Source organism: Dermatophagoides farinae, chromosome 10 (assembly GCF_024713945.1).
Source record: "Dermatophagoides farinae isolate YC_2012a chromosome 10, ASM2471394v1, whole genome shotgun sequence".
Classification (NCBI taxonomy): Eukaryota; Metazoa; Arthropoda; class Arachnida; order Sarcoptiformes; family Pyroglyphidae; genus Dermatophagoides; species Dermatophagoides farinae.
The window spans coordinates 8,829-31,065 of record NC_134686.1 but is presented as its reverse complement, the minus strand read 5'-3'; the positions used below and the strand labels follow the sequence as shown (position 1 = coordinate 31,065).

At 34.1% G+C, this 22,237-nt stretch overlaps 1 protein-coding gene, 2 long non-coding RNA genes and 1 other non-coding gene across 7 annotated transcripts; 3 read left to right on the top strand and 1 right to left on the bottom strand.

Moving 5' to 3' along the window:
* The first annotated feature begins 10 nt into the window (after nucleotides 1-10).
* Nucleotides 11-2,987, top strand: LOC124490601 (kinesin-like protein KIF3B). The gene is made up of 5 exons (XM_075734514.1): nucleotides 11-147; nucleotides 252-708; nucleotides 773-1,794; nucleotides 1,860-2,329; nucleotides 2,391-2,987. Exons 1-5 carry the CDS (start codon nucleotides 82-84, stop codon nucleotides 2,809-2,811), a joined length of 2,436 nt encoding a protein of 811 aa, XP_075590629.1. The 5' UTR covers nucleotides 11-81; the 3' UTR covers nucleotides 2,812-2,987.
* Nucleotides 2,988-4,441: 1,454 nt separating this feature from the next.
* On the bottom strand, nucleotides 4,442-4,548 carry LOC124491324 (U6 spliceosomal RNA). Its single transcript, XR_006958940.1, has one exon. It is a non-coding gene; the product is annotated as a U6 spliceosomal RNA (small nuclear RNA).
* A 12,769-nt stretch (nucleotides 4,549-17,317) lies between these two features.
* Nucleotides 17,318-19,153, top strand: LOC124500333 (uncharacterized). Of its 3 annotated transcripts, none has more exons than XR_006959614.2 (5): nucleotides 17,318-17,633; nucleotides 17,835-17,983; nucleotides 18,033-18,365; nucleotides 18,491-18,530; nucleotides 18,586-19,153. It is a non-coding gene; the product is annotated as an uncharacterized LOC124500333 (long non-coding RNA). The 3 variants fall into 3 exon arrangements; XR_006959616.2 differs by having other exon boundaries at nucleotides 17,319-17,633; nucleotides 18,147-18,365; XR_006959613.2 differs by having other exon boundaries at nucleotides 17,835-18,365.
* Nucleotides 19,154-19,214: 61 nt separating this feature from the next.
* On the top strand, nucleotides 19,215-21,779 carry LOC142597847 (uncharacterized). Of its 2 annotated transcripts, XR_012832452.1 has the most exons (3): nucleotides 19,215-19,633; nucleotides 19,701-20,617; nucleotides 20,688-21,779. It is a non-coding gene; the product is annotated as an uncharacterized LOC142597847 (long non-coding RNA). The 2 variants fall into 2 exon arrangements; XR_012832451.1 differs by having other exon boundaries at nucleotides 19,215-20,617.
* Nucleotides 21,780-22,237: the final 458 nt, after the last annotated feature.

Below are 22,237 nucleotides of genomic sequence, written 5' to 3'. Positions count from 1 at the left end.
AATGCTATACTATAGTAGAGGCATGAATGCAAGAGACTCTGGTTCCCGTGGATACTTTCTGGAACAGCAGCGCATACCCTAATGAAAACAATAGTGAAATGTTGTTTTGGTTCCACAAACGATGAGCCACCAACAATGAAGCCTAACGTATGTTTATTTGGATTGTTTGTTTGTTTGTTTGATTGATTGATTCATAATAATAATCATTTATCATTTATTTTCTTTTCTATACCACCACCAATCAACTCAAGAGTTCAACTGTTGGACATTCCAGATCGGAATGTGTAAAAGTGGTGGTTCGATGTCGACCGTTGTCTGAAAAGGAAAAGCAAGAAAAGGAAATAAAAGTGGTCAAAGTCAACTGTGAACGTGGTACCATTCAGTTGCATCGGCCGCCAGTGACACCACCATCATCACAAGCCAATGGCAATGAAGATAATGTCAAGATTTATACGTTTGATACGGTTTATGACTGCGATTCGAAGCAAGAGGAAATCTATGCCGATGTCTGTCATCCGCTAGTAGAATCGGTGTTGAATGGCTTTAATGGCACTATATTTGCCTATGGACAGACTGGAACCGGCAAAACATACACGATGGAGGGTGTGGTCGATGATCCTGGTGTCATAGCGCGTTCTTTTGTGCACATATTTTCCCATATTGGCCAATCATCGCATAAACAGTTTCTGGTTCGAAGCTCGTATCTAGGTACATACATATCATTCATAGTGAATGACGAGTTTTCACCATTTTCAGTTTTGTTTGAATCTAGAAATTTATCAGGAAGAAATTCGAGACTTGCTTTCCACCAATGCAAACAAACGACTCGAGCTTCGTGAACGTTCCGATATCGGTGTCTATGTAAAAGATCTGTCCTCATTCGTATGCAAAAACGTGGCCGAAATCGAACGAGTGTTGGCCAAAGGTCGTCATAATCGTGCTGTTGGTGCCACCAACATGAACGAGCACAGTTCTCGTTCGCATGCAATCTTCATGATAACGGTGGAGCATATCGAAAAAAACGACTCGATGGCCACCGAACATATCCGGGTGGGCAAATTGAATCTGGTCGATTTGGCTGGCAGTGAACGACAGATCAAGACCAAAACGGTGGGCCAACGACAGAAAGAAGCAATCAAAATCAATCTATCGCTCTCGGCGCTGGGCAACGTCATTTCTGCTCTGGTGGATGGCCGTTCCACACACATACCTTACCGAGATTCTAAATTGACCAGAATTCTGCAAGACAGTCTCGGTGGCAACGCCCGCACCGTGATGGTGGCCAACATTGGTCCGGCCGGTTATAATTATGAGGAAACGCTGATTACGCTTCGATATGCAAATCGAGCGAAAAATATCAAAAACAAACCACGTGTCAATGAAAACCCCAAGGATACTTTGTTGAAAGAGTTTCAGGCCGAGATTGAGAGACTACGGACGCAACTGGAAGAGAAACGGAAACAGAAGAAAGCATCGTCACTCACAATGGCAGTGACAGTGGTCGAACAGATTGACGTAGAGGCGGCCGAGAAGCTGCAGGCTCAAATCAGAGCTATGGAAAGCAAAATGTTGGTGGGCGGCAAAGACATTGTGGATCATACGAATGACCAGCAACGACAACTGGAACAGAGAATGGCCCAATTGCGGGAACAACGACAGCGAGAAAGGCAGATGCTCAGACAGTTGGAAGCACACGAAGAAGCCACCCAAGAAGTGCGTGAAACATTCAGTTCGCTGCAGCAAGAAGTGGAAATGAAGCGGAAAAAGCTGCGAAAGGTGGTCAAGGAATTTCAGGTTCGGTCGTTTCATGTTTGTTGTTGTTTGTTTGCTGTAATTTTGTCGTTTTGTTTAAATTATAGTCTGTCAACTCGGAAATACGAGATCTGCACGAATCGCATTCGGAAGATCGACGAGAGTTGGAACGCATCTCGAGCGATCTGATACGAGATTTGAAACTGCGATATCTGATGATTGACAATTTCATCCCGGAATACGAAAAGACAAGATTTCTTCGCAAAGTCTACTACGACGACGAGAATGACCACGAATGGCACATGAAATCAATGAGCGATCATATGGCTGGTGATGAGTCACGACCTTGTACGGCATCTTCAATTTATTGCCGGCCCTCATCCTCGTATTCGGATCAAACAACAACAACAAGTGATGAGAATCTGTTGAATCGTTGTTTTGACATTCCATTCGAACGCAATGCAATCGACAAACTTGGATTATTTATGCCCGAATCGACCACATCCAACTACCTGAGCCATGTGATGGATGATGATGACCATAATGACGATGATGGTGATGTGCAAATTGAAATTTTGTAAGCTCATCATTGATTATTGACTATCATATTGATTGATTGATTGATTTGTGTTGAACAGTAATTTAGCCGAAACTAGTGAATCTAACAAGAATCGAGCCAAGACGGCCACCACATTGCATCGTGGCCGAGATCGAGATCGACATCAAGCATCCACCAACGAGTGGTCGTCGTTGTCAAAAGGTTACGATTGGAACCAGCTGACTATTGGCCGTACACCACCCCGGATGCGACGATCGTTGACTGTGATGGACAATTACCTGGACGATGATGAGAATGAGTGGCAGAATGTCGGCGATTCCGGCTCCACCGATAACATTAACATTGACAGTATTAACAGTTTTTTCGACATCAAACGTGCTAGCACACGCAAACAGTTGACCAAACAACAACAACAACAACAACAGCAACTACAGCAACAGAATTTAAACCAGAGACCGGACACTGCTTTTCCAAAAAGTCGAGGTTTGGTGCCCAAGTGAACATGGTGGACACACTTTCTATGGTCACTGTACTGATTCTAGTCTATTGTTTCATTTTGCGAGACATTTGGTGGGCCATTTTGAAAATTTTCAGTTAGTATATTGTTCAACTTGAATTTGGTGGCAGGGTCCGGTGAATTTTTTTTTCTTCAAATAAAGTCCAATTGATTGATTGATGAATGTTTTGTTTTGTTTTATTCATTCATTCATGATTCATGGTCATCAAGACTTATGATCAATTAATAATAATATACGTGCGACACCAGAAAAGCTACAATAATGTTAATCGTATTCTGTGCATAATAATACAACATTATGCAAACCATTTGCTGTTTGCACCACTGATGATTTCACTCTTGATTGATGTTGACATTGTTGTGTGGCGGAGCATTGGTGATGTTAGACCGGATGCAGATTACAGATTGAAACAGGTGGCAGGCATTGATTTCTTTGGGCATTAGTTGAAGTTATGATATTCTCCGCAGTGGAAACACATCTGATCTGGTACATGGCAGTAGCCGATTTTATGATTGTAACATTTATAGCATTGCATCATCGGCGTCATATCCTTGATGTGTGTAGTCTGGCAATCGATGATGATCTTGTTGCGCATCTGTTGTATGATGATATCCTGTAACTTTGGATTTACAGAATTCCTCAGCCTCGGTTTGCGATTCTGCCGTTTGTGTATTGTTTTTTGATATGAAATTCGAGATCAAATGGTTGAAAGGCCAAATCATACTTAGTAACTGTTCTTTTTCGATGCGGCCATCAGCTCCTTTGATCATCATCATTGGGTACAGCATTCGAGGTGGCTCATGGACATGATCAGGTGAATCATTCGTTCCAGGGCTATTTAACGCCAAACTTAATGATGCCTAAATATTGAAAGTTCTTCTCCAAAAAACTAATGGCTTATCCACTATTTTGCAACCTGGTGATATTTTCGTATTGGATCTTGGATTCAGAGATTTCGTGCGATTGATTCTTATCATACACATTTTAATACATGAACAATAAAATCCTTCAACAATGTATCAGGATGTTTTTAGTTCAGACTATCATCGATTGCCATTGCAATATGCACAATATCATAGACTCACATAATGAATACCATAAACACTTACGTTGTGGATATCACATGATGAACTCCATAGACTTACATGGTGAAAAAATGAACTTCCGGATTTTTGAACATGTTCCAACAAATATTTTTCTTTGATATTTTCAAAATAAAATGTTCAATAGATCAGTTTTATCGTGAAAAAAAATTGACTTACACCACCTCATAGTTAGTGAGATCTGGAGAATTCGCGTTGTTTTTTGCGATTTTACCGGAAGTGGGTGGACCGAATGAACTAAAAACCATCTCGAGAATCATCAATGGACATAACTAACATTTTAAAAAAATGAAAACTTGGGGGCAGATTTTGACCGAAAACCACTCGGTACCCTTTTCAGAAGAAAGATTTTGGCGTCAAGCAGAGAGACTTATCTGTCGATGGTCATTTGAAATTGATTCGGGATCATGCTTGGCTGGAATGTGAATGGAAACAGTGTGGAAATCGTTTCGGTGAAAGAAGTAATTTGGAATTTGTGATAATCAAGGTCATCATCGTTGAAAAAAATAAAAAATTCGGAACGCTTCACGATTTTGCGTGTCATCCTTAATGCAGGGGCCATGCTAATCTTCTCTGTATCGTTCCAATTTTAGTATATTTTGACCGGTGAATTAACCAGTCGAAAAGTAATGGGAGCATACGCGCCATTTATAGTGTGTAAAATCATCGACAATTTTTGTTAACAACAGTCGTTAACATCAGCTACCAGACATATTATGTTCAATCAATACTTTGTTATCAAGAAAAATTTATATTTTTATACAAAAATTTATCCGTTGTTACATTTGGACAAATTAATAGTTGAAAAAAATTGATAATCCACTAATTAAATAATATTTTATTTTTAATTTGTCCTCTAGAACTGGTAAGACTACACACAGGAAAATGAGTCATGAAATAGTCTGACTAAAAGTCAAGCTATTTCCTGATTTTTTTTATTTTAAAATTTCGTGTCGTTTATCATAATGATGGAATAAAATGAACACGTGCTTTTCGAAACTACATTAAACATTAATGCACAAAACATGCCGATTTAAATGAAAAATCAAAGCCGAGGAAATTATGAAAACAACCCCCAATTCTGTACATTAAATAGCTGCTTCCTTCAAAACGATACCAAATAATAAAGCAGCCGGTGGTCATCTCACAGAAAATGAACATCTGTGATGAAATAACCAGGACTAATTTCTTAGTTATTTAAACGTTGTTTATTAAATGATGATTGTATATTCGCGTACAATTCAAAAAATCAAAACAAAAATACAAAAACAAACATACAATGTATGTACATATGTACAATTTTTCTTGCTCAAACTGGCTCGCTTAAGCGATTTTCGGAAACTTTATGAAAGATCGATAGATGGCATTAGTGGCAAAAGTGATGTGTATTTTATGAATGAACCTCTTCTGAGCTGTTTCTCGCTGAAAAAAAGGATGTGCTGTATTTTTGCTTTTGTGCATGCATTGAATGCGTGAGTAACTTGTGACTCATTCGTGATCCATGGTTTGGAGCACGTGTTTTTTGACTTGGTAAAAATGCATTTTCACCAATTGATTTTTTTGTTTTTCATTTTGATATTATTCTCTGTGATATATATCAAGTCAAATCAAACAAATTTTTATTTTTATTTTTAATTCATGTTAAATCGCACCATCACTGAAATTATACAAAAATGTTGATTCATAAACGTGAGTTGCCTTTCCCTTTTATTCTTTTCTTTTTTTTCAAGTTTCTATCAGAAATGGGTTTTGGTTGAATTTGATTTTGATTTTTGATACCACAAAAAAACCCATGTTGTTTTTGTAATTTGTAATTATTGTTTTGTGGTTTTAATTTTAATTTAATTTATTAATTAATATTAATAATTAATATTATGGTAATGTTCCGATTGTAATAAAGCATTGTCTTAATCACACTGGCTCATGCACACTTCTTGATCTAAGTTGTGTTTGATGTTGATGTGTGTGCACAGAGAATTTTTATTTTTATTAATTTGTTTTATTAATTTCACACACCACACGGACACATTTCACATTTTATTTAAAGTTATATTTTATTTTATAACTATTTATTATTTATTATTTATTACTATTTATTACTATTATTATACCAGCCTGGTACATACGCTTCGCGCCTATCCAGACTGGCCCTGCGGGGCTGACTAATTGACGGTCATCTATTTGATGCAAAAGCTGCATCAACGCGCAAAGCTAAAACAATTTTTAAAAAACATGTATACACACAGACACTAATCCCCTTACTCTTTTACATAAAGTATGATTATTATATTATTTTATATTTGTTATCCATTGTGTCCTTTTTCCCTGATCGATTTGTATATTTTTGGATGCTCTGGTTGGCCATTGCCTAACTGTTTGGAAAGAATGAAAAATTTGTTTTTTTTTTATTTTATTTTAACGACGACCAGTTTAACCGCCGTGGCAACCACAAAATCGGCCGCAGCAGCTCATTGATGTTGACATTGGTATTGATATCGGTCAACAACAGCGATCGGAGCTCTCGGGTTTCCTATTATTGATTTGGTTTCTTAATTATCTGTGGTTACTTAGCTTTAGTGCAACGAAAGAAAATTGAAATTCTGGAAAAATGTTAAAAGAGCTCAAACACCAGAAGATTGGACTAAAATGCTAACTGAAATTAAAAAGATGGCACTTGACTTTTCCAAAATACGGCAGGAAAAAGTCAGTGCTGTTCCAAATCTTGATGAAGTTGTTGATTAAAAAAAACAAGTGAAAAATGGAAAAAAATAATTTAAAATTTTTAAAAAAATATATTTGCTATGCCAAAAACGGAGAAAGAAAACGCCGCACAGAAAGAATGCGGCTGTTCGGCAGCAGCAACAAGAGTTGGTGACAACGGTGTTGGATTTGTGCAATCTGTTGCAAAATCCGGCACGACGACCACCCCCACCTTGTTAACTGGTAAGTGTTTGTGCGTGTGTAGTATATATTTCTAATAAAGATAAATTTAGCTAATCCAATTTTTTCTCATTTATTTTACTAACAGGGTAGTGATTGCAAAATTGCCATAAGGGAGGGAGGTTTTTATTAATTAGTAAGTGTTTGTGTAATAGTTTCTAATTAATTTGACTAATCTGTTAAGATAATAACTTGTTGTTTATTTTAATATCATAAGATTGTGATCGGAAAATGTACTAAAGGTTATTTGTCATTTGGATAATACAATCATTATCATTAATCATTAATACATAATACAGAAATATGAAATTAACAAAGTAGATCGAATAATCGAATCTACCTATCTAGAGAGATGTTTTATAATTTAATTGGCTAATATAATTTAATTTAAACGATTATTTTTTATGTCCTTATGAAGGATGTATAAAAAATATCGTGGTATGGCCCCATGTAAAGATCACGTGGCCTACAAACATCAAAATAAGGTTGTAATAAATCTTATAGCGACCCAAACTGCGTTCGGAAGCATCTTAAGACAGCCCATAAGAACTATTTACCACCACCACCACCATCACCAGTGCAGCATAATTCCGTTGATTCTGTCTTATATGAGTGGTGTCGAGGGAAAGCCGGTTGACAAGTCGGTTGGAAACGAACGAAAGCGGCAACTTCGTCAACAACAAGCGCAAACAAATTAAAAAACAAATTAAAAAACAATACCATCAATAAAAAAACATTAAAAATGATTTGTTTTTCCATGATTGATAAATTTTCATCAAGAAAAAGATTAAAAAGAATGATCGTCGCTGAATTTCGATGAGTTAACGAAAAATACGTCGTGAAACTTCAGCAAACACAAACAAATGAAATATTGAGTAAAATGAGAAAAGGAAATGATTTGAAGGATTGGGGGTTGAAATAGCCAAGGCAGAAAATAGCCAAATAAAATATATTGAAAATAATAAAAATATTTGGCTATTTTCTGCCTTGGCTATTTTCAGTTTGGCTATTTCATATCGCAACCATTTGAAGTGAATCAAAATTTTTGTTTTACAAATGCATGTAAATGTGTGTGGTCTACTCTATTTCTACCACTCGGTGGGAAAGCAGAATTAATTTATGTTTATGTATCAATTGTTTGTTATTGTTTTTTTGTCACATTTTAAATGATGCAAAATGAGGCAAATACTTTTACTTGCTATAGTATCTATTTAAATAATAGTTATACAAAATAATAATACATCGTTCGCCGTTCCGAGTTGTTTGAAGTGCGTTTTTCCTTGGAGCGTATCCTGGGTGAGTGTAAAGATGTTGAAGATTTCGAAGAACAAGTGAAATTTAAAAAACAAAAATTAGACCATCAGCAGCAGCAGCAGCAGAATTATTGTCAACGAAATACGAAAAATTATGCAACCTAACCTAAATAACCTGATACATATTTTATACTTTTATTTATATGTTTTCAATAGATATAATTTTTGTAAAAAAAATTTTTTATTGTGCACCACCACCCTTGTAATGACTGTAATGATGCTGTAATGGTTCACACAGAACACACACACACTGCATGAAAATCCGGCTACGAATGAAATGTCATTTTGCTGGCACGATCAAAATAAATCGTTGCATATCAAAAAAATACAACGATGCATACTACCCGCAGAATAATACGCGGTGGAAATGAGTTGAAATCAGTTGATAAGCCGAAAATGGTTTTGGATTACACAGCAAATATCGGTGGAGTTGACCGTGCTGATCAATACGCTTCGATTTATTGTTTTTTGCCAAAGTCATTGAAATGGTGGCGGAAAAGCGAAAAAGTGATGATTGAAAAAGCCAACCGCATCTAGATCGCATTGAACTTATAACTCTATCGATGTCAGACTTCAATTTAAAGAATTGATACAGGTGGAAAGTGCCACCGCAAACAGCTTCATCGATATCATAGCAGTTATTGAAAACGTTGGGAGCCTTGAAATTTTTGCAGGTGGACCCAACAAACAAACTATATTCACAAAAAGAGATGTGTTTTTAGTCGACCCATCAATGATCCGGGTCATTTTTACATTATGGGATGACATGGCCCGTGAATTTGATGGCAAACGACTACAAGTTATTGCTATCAAAAATGCCATAGTTGCCAATCATAAGGGCAAAAAAATATTTGCCAAAGAATCAACTCGGGTATACGTAAACCCACGTATACCTGAAAAATACAAAATCGGAACCTGGTACTTATCACGATGGAACATCGACCCGTGCTGGTTCCGATCACTTTCGCATGTGTGAGAAACTTTTTTATTTATTTTTTGAACAAGAAAATAAATTTACAAAACAAAAGCCACAACATTTCTTTTCACCATCCACGTGAACCGCTGCCCAGCCACCGTGGCAGCAATAATCAACTACAATGCTTCCTTGAGTTTTGCTTCGATTGGAATGCGTCATGATGAATCGTAGAATGAAAATGAAGATGAAGATGATGATAATACATAAAATGATATCAATTATCAAATTGAAAGAAATTTTGAAAAATTCTCAAACGAATTAAAAAATAATCTTAATGATAATGATCATATCAAAAATCAAATCGATGATGGAGATGGAACAGATTCAAATCATGCTTTTATTTTTGGCACAACAATATTTCTCTTCAATTCAATTCCAATTATAATAATCATTATCATCATTTATCAATTAATCAAGAAAATTAATATAAAAATTGAGAAATTAATTTCTAAAATTGAAAATAATAATATCGATAATGAATCATTTAATCCTTTACCAACTCCAATCATTGAAATCGACCCTCAAAATGAAATTTTGTCATATCCACCAGTACAAGTTGATGATGAAACAACAAGTAAGAATAATCCATTAAAAACATTTCTTTTCTTAAAACACAAACAATATACTAAATTCCTTGACACATTTTATTCACAATTATTCATTCCTTATTACAACCATTATTGTTCGATTACACGTGGAGAGGAAGACAACCGATTAATAAACTATATTTAATATTTCAATTTGTGTTTCTTTGTTTTGTTTAGTTTTGTTGAGATATTATCACAGATATTACTGCCTGCCTTAGTTCTGAAATTAAATTAAATTAAATTATTATTATTATTACAACTAATGTCAAAAGAAATTAAAAAAACATTGCTATCTCATATTTTTAATCATCAAGATTGTTAAATGTAGAAGACGATATGAGAGTAGCATTGTCATTTTGACGACCAAATATAAAATATTGTGGCACCACCATTGATGTCAGTCATGGTCATTGGTGTCTTTCATCGATGTAGTTGACTATGAATGTATTTGATTGTTTGATTTGTATATAAAGACATGAAACGAAAATAAAGTTTGTCATTGTTCTTATCGTTTAAATCGTGCTGAATCTTTACTGGTGACAGGAAGATGTTGAAAACTCTTCGTCAGCAAATTACTTGTGTTTACAATAAATTGCAGTTGAACCAGTTGGTAAAGGACGAAAACCTTGTAATTTGTGCATGAATGTCTTATTTGTGAGCGATAGTTTGATCGACTGATCCACGTGTCTTTTTTACAAATTGATCTGTTTTTTATTTAGGATAAATGCTGATTAATTTGTTCTTTCAAACAGAATTTCGTGTTGTGTGGTGATTTATTGGTGTTGTTTTAATCAGTGTTCAAAAAAAAACAGTGCAACCCATCTGCCTTAATTGCATCCGTTCCAATATCACCAACGCACCACCACATAACAATATCAATCGTGAATGTCCGGTACATATACGCCTGCTTTCCCGAGTTATCAACAAAATTCAATACTAATCGCCATCATATCCCACCAACTTGACAATCTAAAATTTGTATAACTAAACACTCATAAATCACCAACATCATTATTTGCTATCAACTTGATATTCATCATACAATGTATCAGCAAGTGTCAAATTGATTTCTGTGTGTTGAGTATTTTATTTGTGTTACGTGTTCATGTTGTGTTATGTGTTCATCTAGAATTCATCTTCATATCGTCAATTCAACTCAGCTATCGACTCTACATTTAACATTATCATCTCTGATCAACTTGATCATCGACTCGACGTTCCCGGACAACTGCATAGTAGGTGTCAATTTTATTTGCGCGATTTTGTAGTGAGAGAGAATATTTAACCTCTCAGTTCCAGTTTCAGTTACAAGTGAGATTCAGACGTGATTGAGAGTTGCAATAGATGTTTAACACATGTCAAGTTGTTACTATTATTACTGAGCACACTTGTGTCACAATAATTGTTTACTTTACTGTTTTGTGAATCCATATTATTTTGTTATCAATGTGTTTTCATTGTGGTGATTTTCATAGTTTCAGTCAGTGTTCAAGGAAAGCATCATCGCCAATCTGTCTAAACTGTGTCCGTTCGAACATTACAAATGCTGCACCACAGAATAGTGTCAACCGTGATTGTCCGGTGCACATTCGCTTGTTATCCCGTGTCATAAATAAAATTCAATACTAATAATCATCGAACCCACCAAATTGATAATTTAAAATTTGCTCAATTAAATACACAAAAATCTCCAACATCATTGTCTAGTTTCATCGATTTCTGCAACAACAATTTTGTCGACATCATGCTCATTAGTGAACCACCGATTAAAAAATGTTTGCCCAATCTACCATCGCCATTAACATCGATACATCATCAACAAAATAACAATATGGCTGTTAAAGCCTGTGTTTGTGTTTTAAACCCAATGATTTTAATTGATTTTTCATCAAATGATTTTATTGTTCGCCAAATTGGCGATCTTATTATTTCAAGTTTATTCAAATCCAAATTGTGATATTAGTGACACACTCCACAAGATTGATCACCTCATGTCATCATCTCATCGGTCAAACATTTTAATAGCTGGTGATTTTAATTCTTCAAATCGATACTGGTATTCCAATTCTAATGATCTACGTGGTGATTCTCTTCTTGCAACCGTCATTCAAATATGGATCATCATGCTGAAATTTATCATGAATCACTACCATCAGTAAGCAATTAAGCAATAAGAACACCAATTTACTATATTATATTATTCTATTTTATTTTTTTTTATTTATAGCTTTAAGGATAAGATAAAAAACTTTCTTCTTTTTGAATTCATATCGTATATGAAAATGGCTTGTTTTAGAGGATTTTTCACTTTTTTCGCTGTTAATCGATCCAATGATTGTCGCGACGAGAAACGTCCTTCATGAACGGTCCCGCTGTTTGGCGCTATTTGACAATACACGAATAGTTAGCGAGCAAAAACCCATTGTCCAACGAAAATTTGTGTGCACGTACATGTGTTCTTTGTTTTGTAATTCATGTACTGTTTTTTGTGTGCTTTTGAATTTTGATTAATATACAATCATTAATAAACCATTTTTAAATAATTAAGAATTTTGTCTTAGTTGTTTCATCACAAATGATTGACTCGGCAATCTCAGATTTCTTTTTGTTGTTCTTTTTTCCAATGTGCTGAAGTGCCCCAATATTATTGCAGATGATGGTGATGGCCGAATAATCCAGGTGGTTATCAATGATCCAATGAATTGCTAGATGAATAGTAAATAAGTCAGCCTGTAGGATGGAACAATTGTTCGGTAATCGATGGGTGACCGACGTAATTAATTGATCACCGAAGAACGCCATGAAAACACAACCGATGCCCAAACTTCGTTGAATTGATTTTATATAAATTTGCCTGCTAGTAGTGGAAATATCGAAAATGTGAATAACAATATTTACCACCAGGTTTATTCTTAATTTTCGTTTCGATTGTACGGGTTGGATCAAAGACGACGGCATTTTCATCATTGTTAGTGATTTTGGTGGCAAAATTTTTATTATTCTTCCGTATCATCATCATATTTTGTTGTGAATCACGTCCACGTAATTTTGTATAATTTTCTGTTGCCAAATTAACGTTATTTTTCGGACCATCATCAACAACATTACCACCGTGTACAACAACATTTGTCAGATTAGTAAATAGTTTTTTTAGTGCTTCCATGATATTCTTTTTTTCAGATGAAAATTAGCCAAATAAAAAATAAAAAATGATGATGATGACAATGTTTCAGTACAAACAAATAAACAATGATAAGTTATATATTCAGAAATTCAAATACTTGGAATTTTTTTCACATAAATACACACACATATACACAAAGAATAACAAACTTTTTGTTTTCACAATTACAGCGCAATATTTATCGAGAACAATTTCATTGTCGTTATGATTTTTTTTGTTATCTCGTAATTATATTATGACACTTTACCTTCTTTGTTTCTAATTTTTTCTTTTGTTTTCTTTTTTTGTGTTTTTTGTTTTTTGTTTTGTTCATATCTCCCCACAGAAAAAATGGATGAAAATATTGTTGATGATGATCAACAGCAGCAGCAGCTGTATTTGCTGTTCATTCATTAATGATGCAGCTAAATTAATATGCGAAACAATTATTTTTCATCTTCTGTAAAACGTTGGACAATTTTCAAAAATCATATGCCCAATCTAAATTTGAAACCGATTTCTACCACTCGGTGGGAAAGCTGAATTAATTTATGTTTATGTCTATGTATCAATTGTTTTTTATTACTTTGTTGACACATTTTAAATGATGTAATTTTCGAAATACTTTTACTTGTCCGTAATTCTAATAATCATGTCCGTAATTCTAAAAACGCGACGAACGAATCTCCTTGGCAAAAGAGAATCTGGGTCAAAATCAAAGATTCATGAAAACCTTTTACGATCAACATCACAACACGCGTTCGCCGCCCTTCTGTCGAGGCCTACGACATAGTCCAACGCCGCACCGGACAAAGCTTCGTTGAAGAATATTACTTCCGCGGCTTCTTCTCCCACACATCTTTCGAAAATTTTCCAAGTTTTTATAAAATTTTTCCATAAAAATGGTTTCGATCCATCAAACTTAGGAACAGTGGGCAATCTTTTATTGACAACTTTGGCCTTTAGGAACAACTGACAATCCAAAAACGCCAAAAATAACACAATTAAAATCACAAAATACCTCTGCCACCAAGTTGTATTTTAATACGATAAACAAATAACAGGCAGGTTCGAGGCAATTCTAAAACTAATTCAGAAAGGCGTAAACGCCAATTGTTTAAGTAGCAGTTGAATATCGAATCTAATTATCCAACACCAATCTACTATATTGTATTAAATTTTTCTTATTTGTTGTTTCTGATAAATTTTCATTTTGTGAATCAATTTCGATAATTGGGGAAGGTAATGGGTTAAATGATTCATTTGTAGCAGTCAACTGGCTGCGCATGCTCCTGCCTATTTCTACCCTCTCCCATTTCGACCGAATGTTCCGAGTCGACACACACACACACACAAAAACCGACAATCAATTGAGCACGTGAACATCATCACAAAAGTTTGATAATAAAATTCGATTTCTTACAATTGTCTTCACGACACATTAATAATATTATTGTTTTCAAATTTGATGATCAATTTTTCAATTTTTTCATTGATTTTTTTGATTAATTGATAAATTATGATGATGATAATTATATTCGGAATCGAATTAACCAAAAATATTGTAATACCAAAAATGAAAGTTTGGTATGAATTTTTTTCATTTTCATCACCAACTTGATTGTTTTCAACGATTACAACGTCAATCTGATCTCGGCAAATTATCATCAAGTCATCGTTCATTGATTGAAAATGAAGCTAATATTGTAAATAAAAGGGCAATATTTTGTCGATATTGCAAGAAAAATCATAAAATTGATGACTGTTGGCTATTGAAAGCAAAAAACGAAAAGAAAAGTAATAACAATGATAATGAGACCAAACGGTCAAATTTTTCCGGTATGTGTATGAAAATCTCCAATGAAAATTCCTCAATAAATTCGTTCTTGTTCTAAAATCAATCGAGTATCATTTTCTTTACAAATTTCCTTTCCAATACAGTATCAATATTTTGATACATTTTCAATTGCTACTGTATCAATTTTTTTTGCTACAGTATCAAATTTTTTTGCTACATTTTAAATTGCTACAGTATCGTTTTTGTATCTATTTTATTTTTGCTACATTTGAGGTTTATTAAAACCTCACCAATTTTCTTCCTAAATTTAAGGTTTATTTAAACCTCACTATAATGTCCATAGTTTTGCGGTATATTTATCAGTTATTACCGGAATCGATTGTTTTGTGAATATTCATTGGTTTTTTGATATTAATGCAAACTGCTCGGATATTTGCACAATGATTATCGGTGGCCAAATTCCCGGGAGGACAATCGAGCAAAACCTCACGAGCGAAGCGAGTGACGGTTTTGCGATGTCCTGGAGGAGTGCCTTTCGAGCAAAACCTCACGAGCGAAGCGAGTGACGGTTTTGCGATGTCCCGGAGGTTAGGTTTGTTTTTTTTAAGGTTTTTTTTTTTTTTTTTTAAATTAATTTATTGGCTGCTTTAAAATAGGCGGCAATGGCCACCAATCAAAACGATGAATGAATCTCAATACAATGAAGTGTGTCGATGGCAATGAGAATGGTTAGGTTAGGTTAGGTTAGGTTTTTTTTTTTTTTTTTTTTTTTTTAAAAATGGAAATCAAATTTATTTCATCTTAAAGGTGATCGGCAATGGCCGACCAATAATATCAACAATACATGAATTATTATCGGAAAACAATATATAAAGCATAATGCTTAGAAGAAAAGAAAATCAACAATAAAATAAAATAATAAAAAGAAATAAAAGAAAAAATAATCTTTTTGAAAATTAATCATTATGATGAGGGTAAAAATTATTTGCCAGCCACCAATTTCGTAATTGCGTTTCGAATTTTTTTTAAAAAGATTTCCGCAAGGACAATAATGTCTCGATAATTGAATTCGTTGATGTTGGAAATGTGGACGATTCACAAATAATATTGGCGGCGATGATGATGATGATGGATGGCACAATTCGTTGTTGTCGCTGTCGGTATGGATGATGATACAGAGCCAAGATGACGATGGTGATGGATGATTTGTGATGGGATAAATGACACTAATATTGATTGTCGTGATAATGGTTGGTTAGGTTAGGTTTTTTTTTTTTTTATAAAATTAATTTATTGGCTGCTTAAGTCTGGCGGCAATGGCCACCAATCAATAACAATGAATGGATCACAATACAATGGAATGTGTCGATGGCAATGAGAATAAAAATAATAAAAATAAATAAATAAATAAATAACAAACCCAACATGCATAGAATATAAAAATAAATAAATAAATAAATGAATAAATATGAATGAATAAAAATGTGTCCTGTGGATGCATGTTGGGGTGTATGTCTGTAATATAATTGTGTGTGTGTATCTGCAGCGTGTCCTATGTGGATATCTGTGTGAATGTGCTTGCATGCATCTAAGCATCCTATTGTTCAGACGGACGGAGCAGACAGTAAGCGAAGCGATGCGCACGACTTCAACTCCTGGCTATTTTTAGCATCCTCGTAAGCAGGTAAATCCTACGTTACGCCGCGTCCCAATATTCAGCTTCTGTGTCCTATGTGATGTGGTGTCTGTACAGCAATGTATGTGTGGCTGCAGGGAGTGCTGCCGGCCAGTCAACGGGAGACCCGGACTGGTGATCGGTAAGCACTGAACCGGTGTGTATGTGTGTGTGTAAATGTTTGTGTGAATGTTGTGTGTTGGTGTGAATCACTTGAACAAGAAAAAAAAATTTTAAAACAGCCTATCACGCACATTAGGCAAATAAAACTGGGCAACTATGCTTGATTTGCTCTCAGCTTAAATAGCCAAATCTGTTGCTTGCCAGCTAATCCTACCGCATTGACTTGATCTTGACTGATCACTAATACTAAAGGCCTAACTTGGCTTGCCAATGAATTCGCGCGCTTGCACAGAGAAAAAAGCATGTAGTGTACTATTCGATTTGGTAGTGTACAAATGGTAGTGCACACTACCAAATGTATAAGTACTTAACGATTAGGTAGTGTACATTACTAGTTGGTAGTGTACAAATGGTAGTGCACACTACCAAATGTATAAGTACTTAACGATTAGGTAGTGTACATTACTAGTTGGTAGTGTGCAAATGGTAGTGCACACTACCAAATGTATAAGTACTTAACGATTAGGTAGTGTACATTACTAGTTGGTAGTGTACAAATGGTAGTGCACACTACCAAATGTATAAGTACTTAACGATTAGGTAGTGTACATTACTAGTTGGTAGTGTGCAAATGGTAGTGCACACTACCAAATGTATAAGTACTTAACGATTAGGTAGTGTACATTACTAGTTGGTAGTGTACAAATGGTAGTGCACACTACCAAATGTATAAGTACTTAACGATTAGGTAGTGTACATTACTAGTTGGTAGTGTGCAAATGGTAGTGCACACTACCAAATGTATAAGTACTTAACGATTAGGTAGTGTACACGACCTCAGCTAGGTAGTGTACACGACCTCAGCTAGGTAGTGTACACGACCTCAACTAGGTAGTGTACACTATCATTTTTGAAAGTAGTTTACAACAATTTAAAAAATTACAACATTATAACATTGTCTATGAACGGCATTAAATATATTTCATACATGTATTGACTTATAATTGCAACAACTATAAAAATGCCCAATCATCATACTCTGTTTCAAAAAATTTCAACATTGAATTTTTTCATGTTCGAAATGTTTAACTTTGATATTTTTTCTATTTTTTTGCCATGGTAAATAGTAAGTAGCTGATTGATTTTTGGAGCAAATATGTAACAATGTTTTGTTGTTATTAAACATATTGTAAAATATTGGGGCATTTATTCATTTATTTATTAAAATAATAAGATGCGAAGTGTCATGCACTATTGCATCATTTTTTTTATAAAAAATCAATTAATTAATATTTTTACAAATATCTCTAATCTCTAATATACGTAGATTAATATTGTTTTTTGGAAAAAGATAAAATATTTGAACAAGTTCTGGTTTCCTAAAAACGAAATGAATATTTTATCGTTTTTGATTTCATATATGTTGAAATTAAAGACGTGACTTTTGTCCCATTAAATCCAAGAGTATGAATAATGGTATGTATCTGAATTGATTAATGATAACGACAAATGTCTTTTCGTTTAGTATTTGAGTCTTAGATCGAATTCAATATCGGCTAGATTTCAATCAAAGAGAACCAGATAAGTTATGTTTTTAAATCATGCTAACAACTGATTTTTTCTTTACTATGTGTTGTAGATTGATTGTTCAATAATTATTTGAACTGTTTGTTTTGTGTATTTCAATACGAACGTGTTAAGTATAATATAACTATTTTTATTTTACTATTAAAAATTCTTCCTATTTTCAAGTCATAATCAGATTTCCGTCGATGTTGATGCATTGAATCTCAACCAATTTCAATTTATCAATGACCACGGAAATCAAATCACGTTTGAATCATCGATACAAACACAGGTATTTTTATTTATATTTTTTTCTAATATTTTTAACTTATTGTAATTGTTGTTGTTTATTTTTTTTTCTTTTTCTTTCTCTTTTTTTTGTAATATTTACATGTTTTTCCCCTTTTTTTTGTTAAGATATAGGGGTAAATAAAGTTTATTTAAAAAAAACAAACAGGTATGTAATTGAATTGAAAATCCACGGTTACAACTAATCCTTTTCAATTATTTAGTATAATGCCATGTAGTCAAATCTCTCAATGCCGCTGATATGATTCGAATTGCCATATTAACATATTTTTGGGATTTGTAAACTCGGACATTGTGTTGAAAACATTTAGAACTTGGAGAACGGAACAATATATCTTTTCTATTGGACAACAAAAATTCATACCATAAAATGTTGGATTTTGGATCAGCATAATACAATTTGTGCATTATCATGATATTTTGTTTTTAAAAATAATTTATACTTCATTTATTATTCATTTAATTTTGCAATAAAATTTAAATTCAATACAAATAATGAAAAGGAGGTCGAAAGGGTTAAAAAGGGGGAGAGTCAAAAATCAAAGTAGTGTACTATTCGATTTAGTAGTGTACTATTCGATTTGGTAGTGTACTATTCGATTTGGTAGTGTGCACTATTTTGGTAGTGTACTATCGATTTTGGTAGTGTACTATCGATTTTGGTAGTGTACTATCGATTTTGGTAGTGTACTAGCTGATTTGGTAGTGTACTAGCTGATTTGGTAGTTTCGCCACTCCACTACGATTTAGTAGTGTACACACAAGGCTATTTTTTTTTGTGTGTGACACTAAGTGTCATTCAAATTTAAAAACATGCGCGTGGTTAGGTTAGGTTAGGTTAGGTTAGGTTAGGTTAGGTTAGGTTAGGTTAGGTTAGGTTAGGTTGGTTAGGTTAGGTTAGGTTAGGTTAGGTTAGGTTAGGTTAGGTTAGGTTAGGTTAGGTTAGGTTAGGTTAGGTTAGGTTAGGTTAGGTTAGGTTAGGTTAGGTTAGGTTAGGTTAGGTTAGGTTAGGTTAGGTTAGGTTAGGTTAGGTTAGGTTAGGTTAGGTTAGGTTTTTTTTTTTTTTTTTTTTTTTTTTTTAAAAAAAGACTAATCTTTATTATTCTTTTAAAATAGATCGGCAATGGCCAATCCAGAAAACAATCCAATACAATGATGATAAAAGGATGGAATGGATTCGATAAATGAAAAAAAAGGAAAGAAAAAAAAAAACAAAAATAGAAGAAAAAGGAAAAAAAAATAAACTAATAAGTAAAAATTTTGAATAAAATGAATAATTCAAATAAAAATTTTGTGTCCTTTGTTTGTGTGTGTGAAGGAGGATTATGTGTGTGAATCGAAGAGATTCGGTGACCGGAGAAAACCTGGTGATTATTCATTCTGTGATGATGTTAATGGTACGGGAAGGCGGCCGCCAGAGAAAATGGAAGCCACAAGTGGAAGACGAGCCAATAAAAATGACCGGCAGAGAGAATATGCCAAAGAACCAGCCAATCAATGAAACAGCCGGATGGAGCAAAAATGAATCCAGGCCAACGAAAACAAAAGCCAATGATGATGATGATGACCAGAAAGTACTCAACAAAAATGAAGAGAGCCAAAGTGTATAGTGTATTTGTGTGTGTGTGATATGTTTGTGTAAGCTGGTGAACGTTGAAAAACAAAAAGAAATGTTTGACGATAAAATACCATCAAAGAAAAACAATAACAAAATTTCAAAAATAAAGAAAATTTTAAACATCATAACCCCTTAGGTCGGTGATCTCGAAGAAAACTGGCAATTTTGGCGACTTATATATTGGAAGAAATTTCTAAAATTTTGATCACGATTAGTGCCAGTGGCATACATGATAGAGGCGACATTGATTATCATTTGGTAGTCAAGTGTGATTTTTGAAGCGACATTAAGATTTTTATGAGACATTTGTATCGATTAACGCCCATAGCCGTTGATTTTTGGCGCCAGGATTTTTGTTTTGTCGTATCTATATACACAGCAAGCATATATGAATCACTTGTGTTGAAATGACAGTGATTGATCATTGCTGTTGAAATGGCATAGCTGCTCACTTTATTGTTGACAATCGGTGATGATGGATTATTTTGGTGCGGGATCGATTTTTTGGTTACTATTGAATACGTTAAATGCATGTTGTTTCTTGTGATAATTTCTTCATTCTTTCTAGTGACGACACGAAACTGGCCAGGATTTTAATTCGATGTGTTTTATGACAGGTTTGACTGTGATAAATTTGTCTGTGATATTCAGTTTTTGCCATTGTTGATTAATTGATTTATTTTTCAGAATTATTTTCATTTGGATTATTTGTCGTGGAATTTGAAGAAGATGACCGTTTTGGCTTGAAAACAAAACGTCGGCTGCCGATATATACGTTAAAGATATGTTATTTTGTTATGATAATTTTACTAATTGTTTTTATTTCATAGTTGACAGGAGTTGACCAGATTTTTAATACGACGGATTCAAGACAACAGAGTGGATTATTATGGACCATTTGGCGGAAGCTTACAATACACAATAGATTTATCAAATTTTAGGATTTTTCAATTTGTAGTATTAACCAATTGTAGATTTATCAAATTTTAGGATTTTCTAATTATAGCATTAACCAATTGTAGAATTATCAAATTTTCATTTCTGACCAATACTGGTGATACCAATAATCAATTTTTAGGATTTTTCAATTTGGGCTGTTCGACTACCGTAAATGTATTTTCATTTGACCAATGATAAAGATAACAAAGTTGGCTTAGACACCTGTCACTGATGTTGCTACGAATACACGGACCATCTATATATAATTTATATTTTTCAAGGCCAAAAATTCGATGATTTCATGTAAAATATAACGGGCATAACTATTGTATATTTTCCCCCAGTATAGGTCGATACCCGATTTGTGTCATAATCAACAAATTGAATGTGGCATTAAGCCAGCATTGGATGGATACAGATGATTGCCATAAACAAACAGATGACAAAATACTACGCTTCTAGCGTGTTGACCATCATATCATTAGCTAGTACTGCTATCAGTTGTCCGTGTTGTGTTGTGATTCAAAATTTTCACGTATATTCTGGCGCGAAGACTGGCTTCAGATTTGTCGTAAAGGCCAATTGTTGTAATAATCGGGCATTTGATACTTCATTAATTAGCCAATAACAATACTACAGCGGCATCGCAACAGTGGTTATTTACGGAGACCATCCTGGGAAACTGTTGGAGCACATGACATCATTTGGCCCTTGTTGTGTTCTTTGTGCGTGTGTGTATGTGTCTGTACAATTGTTGTGTTCAGTGTTGGTGTATGACAATTCATGTATAAAATCTGTTGGTAAAAATCGATGGTGTGTAAAAAGAAGAAAAAAAAGAAATACTGTTGTGTTGATGATCATGCTGCTGGATTGAAATGATATAATATGTTATGGCGGTTGCAGCTGGTGTAGACAACTGCGATGACAATCTGTGAAAATTGCTATGTTGGCATAAGAGGTCGCCGTTATTTCAACTATTGATAATGGTTGGCCCCCAGTAAAGAGACTTGGCATTGAGATCACCAATTATAACTAATTTTTTACTGGAGGCATAGTTCACTAGGCTGTTGAGGCATTCAATAGTAGATTCAATTGAGTCGACTGGTTGAGAATAATCCGAAGCAAAGAAAGTAAAAAAAAAACCACACAGATGAAAAATAATAATAAAAAAAGTAACAAAAAATAAAATTGAAATAAAATTTGATTTAAATTAATTTAGAGTGTGTTTCATGTCATTGTATGTGAGGGGAAGAAAGAAGAGAGAAAGAAACTAGGAAAAAGAAAAACCCTGTGTGTGC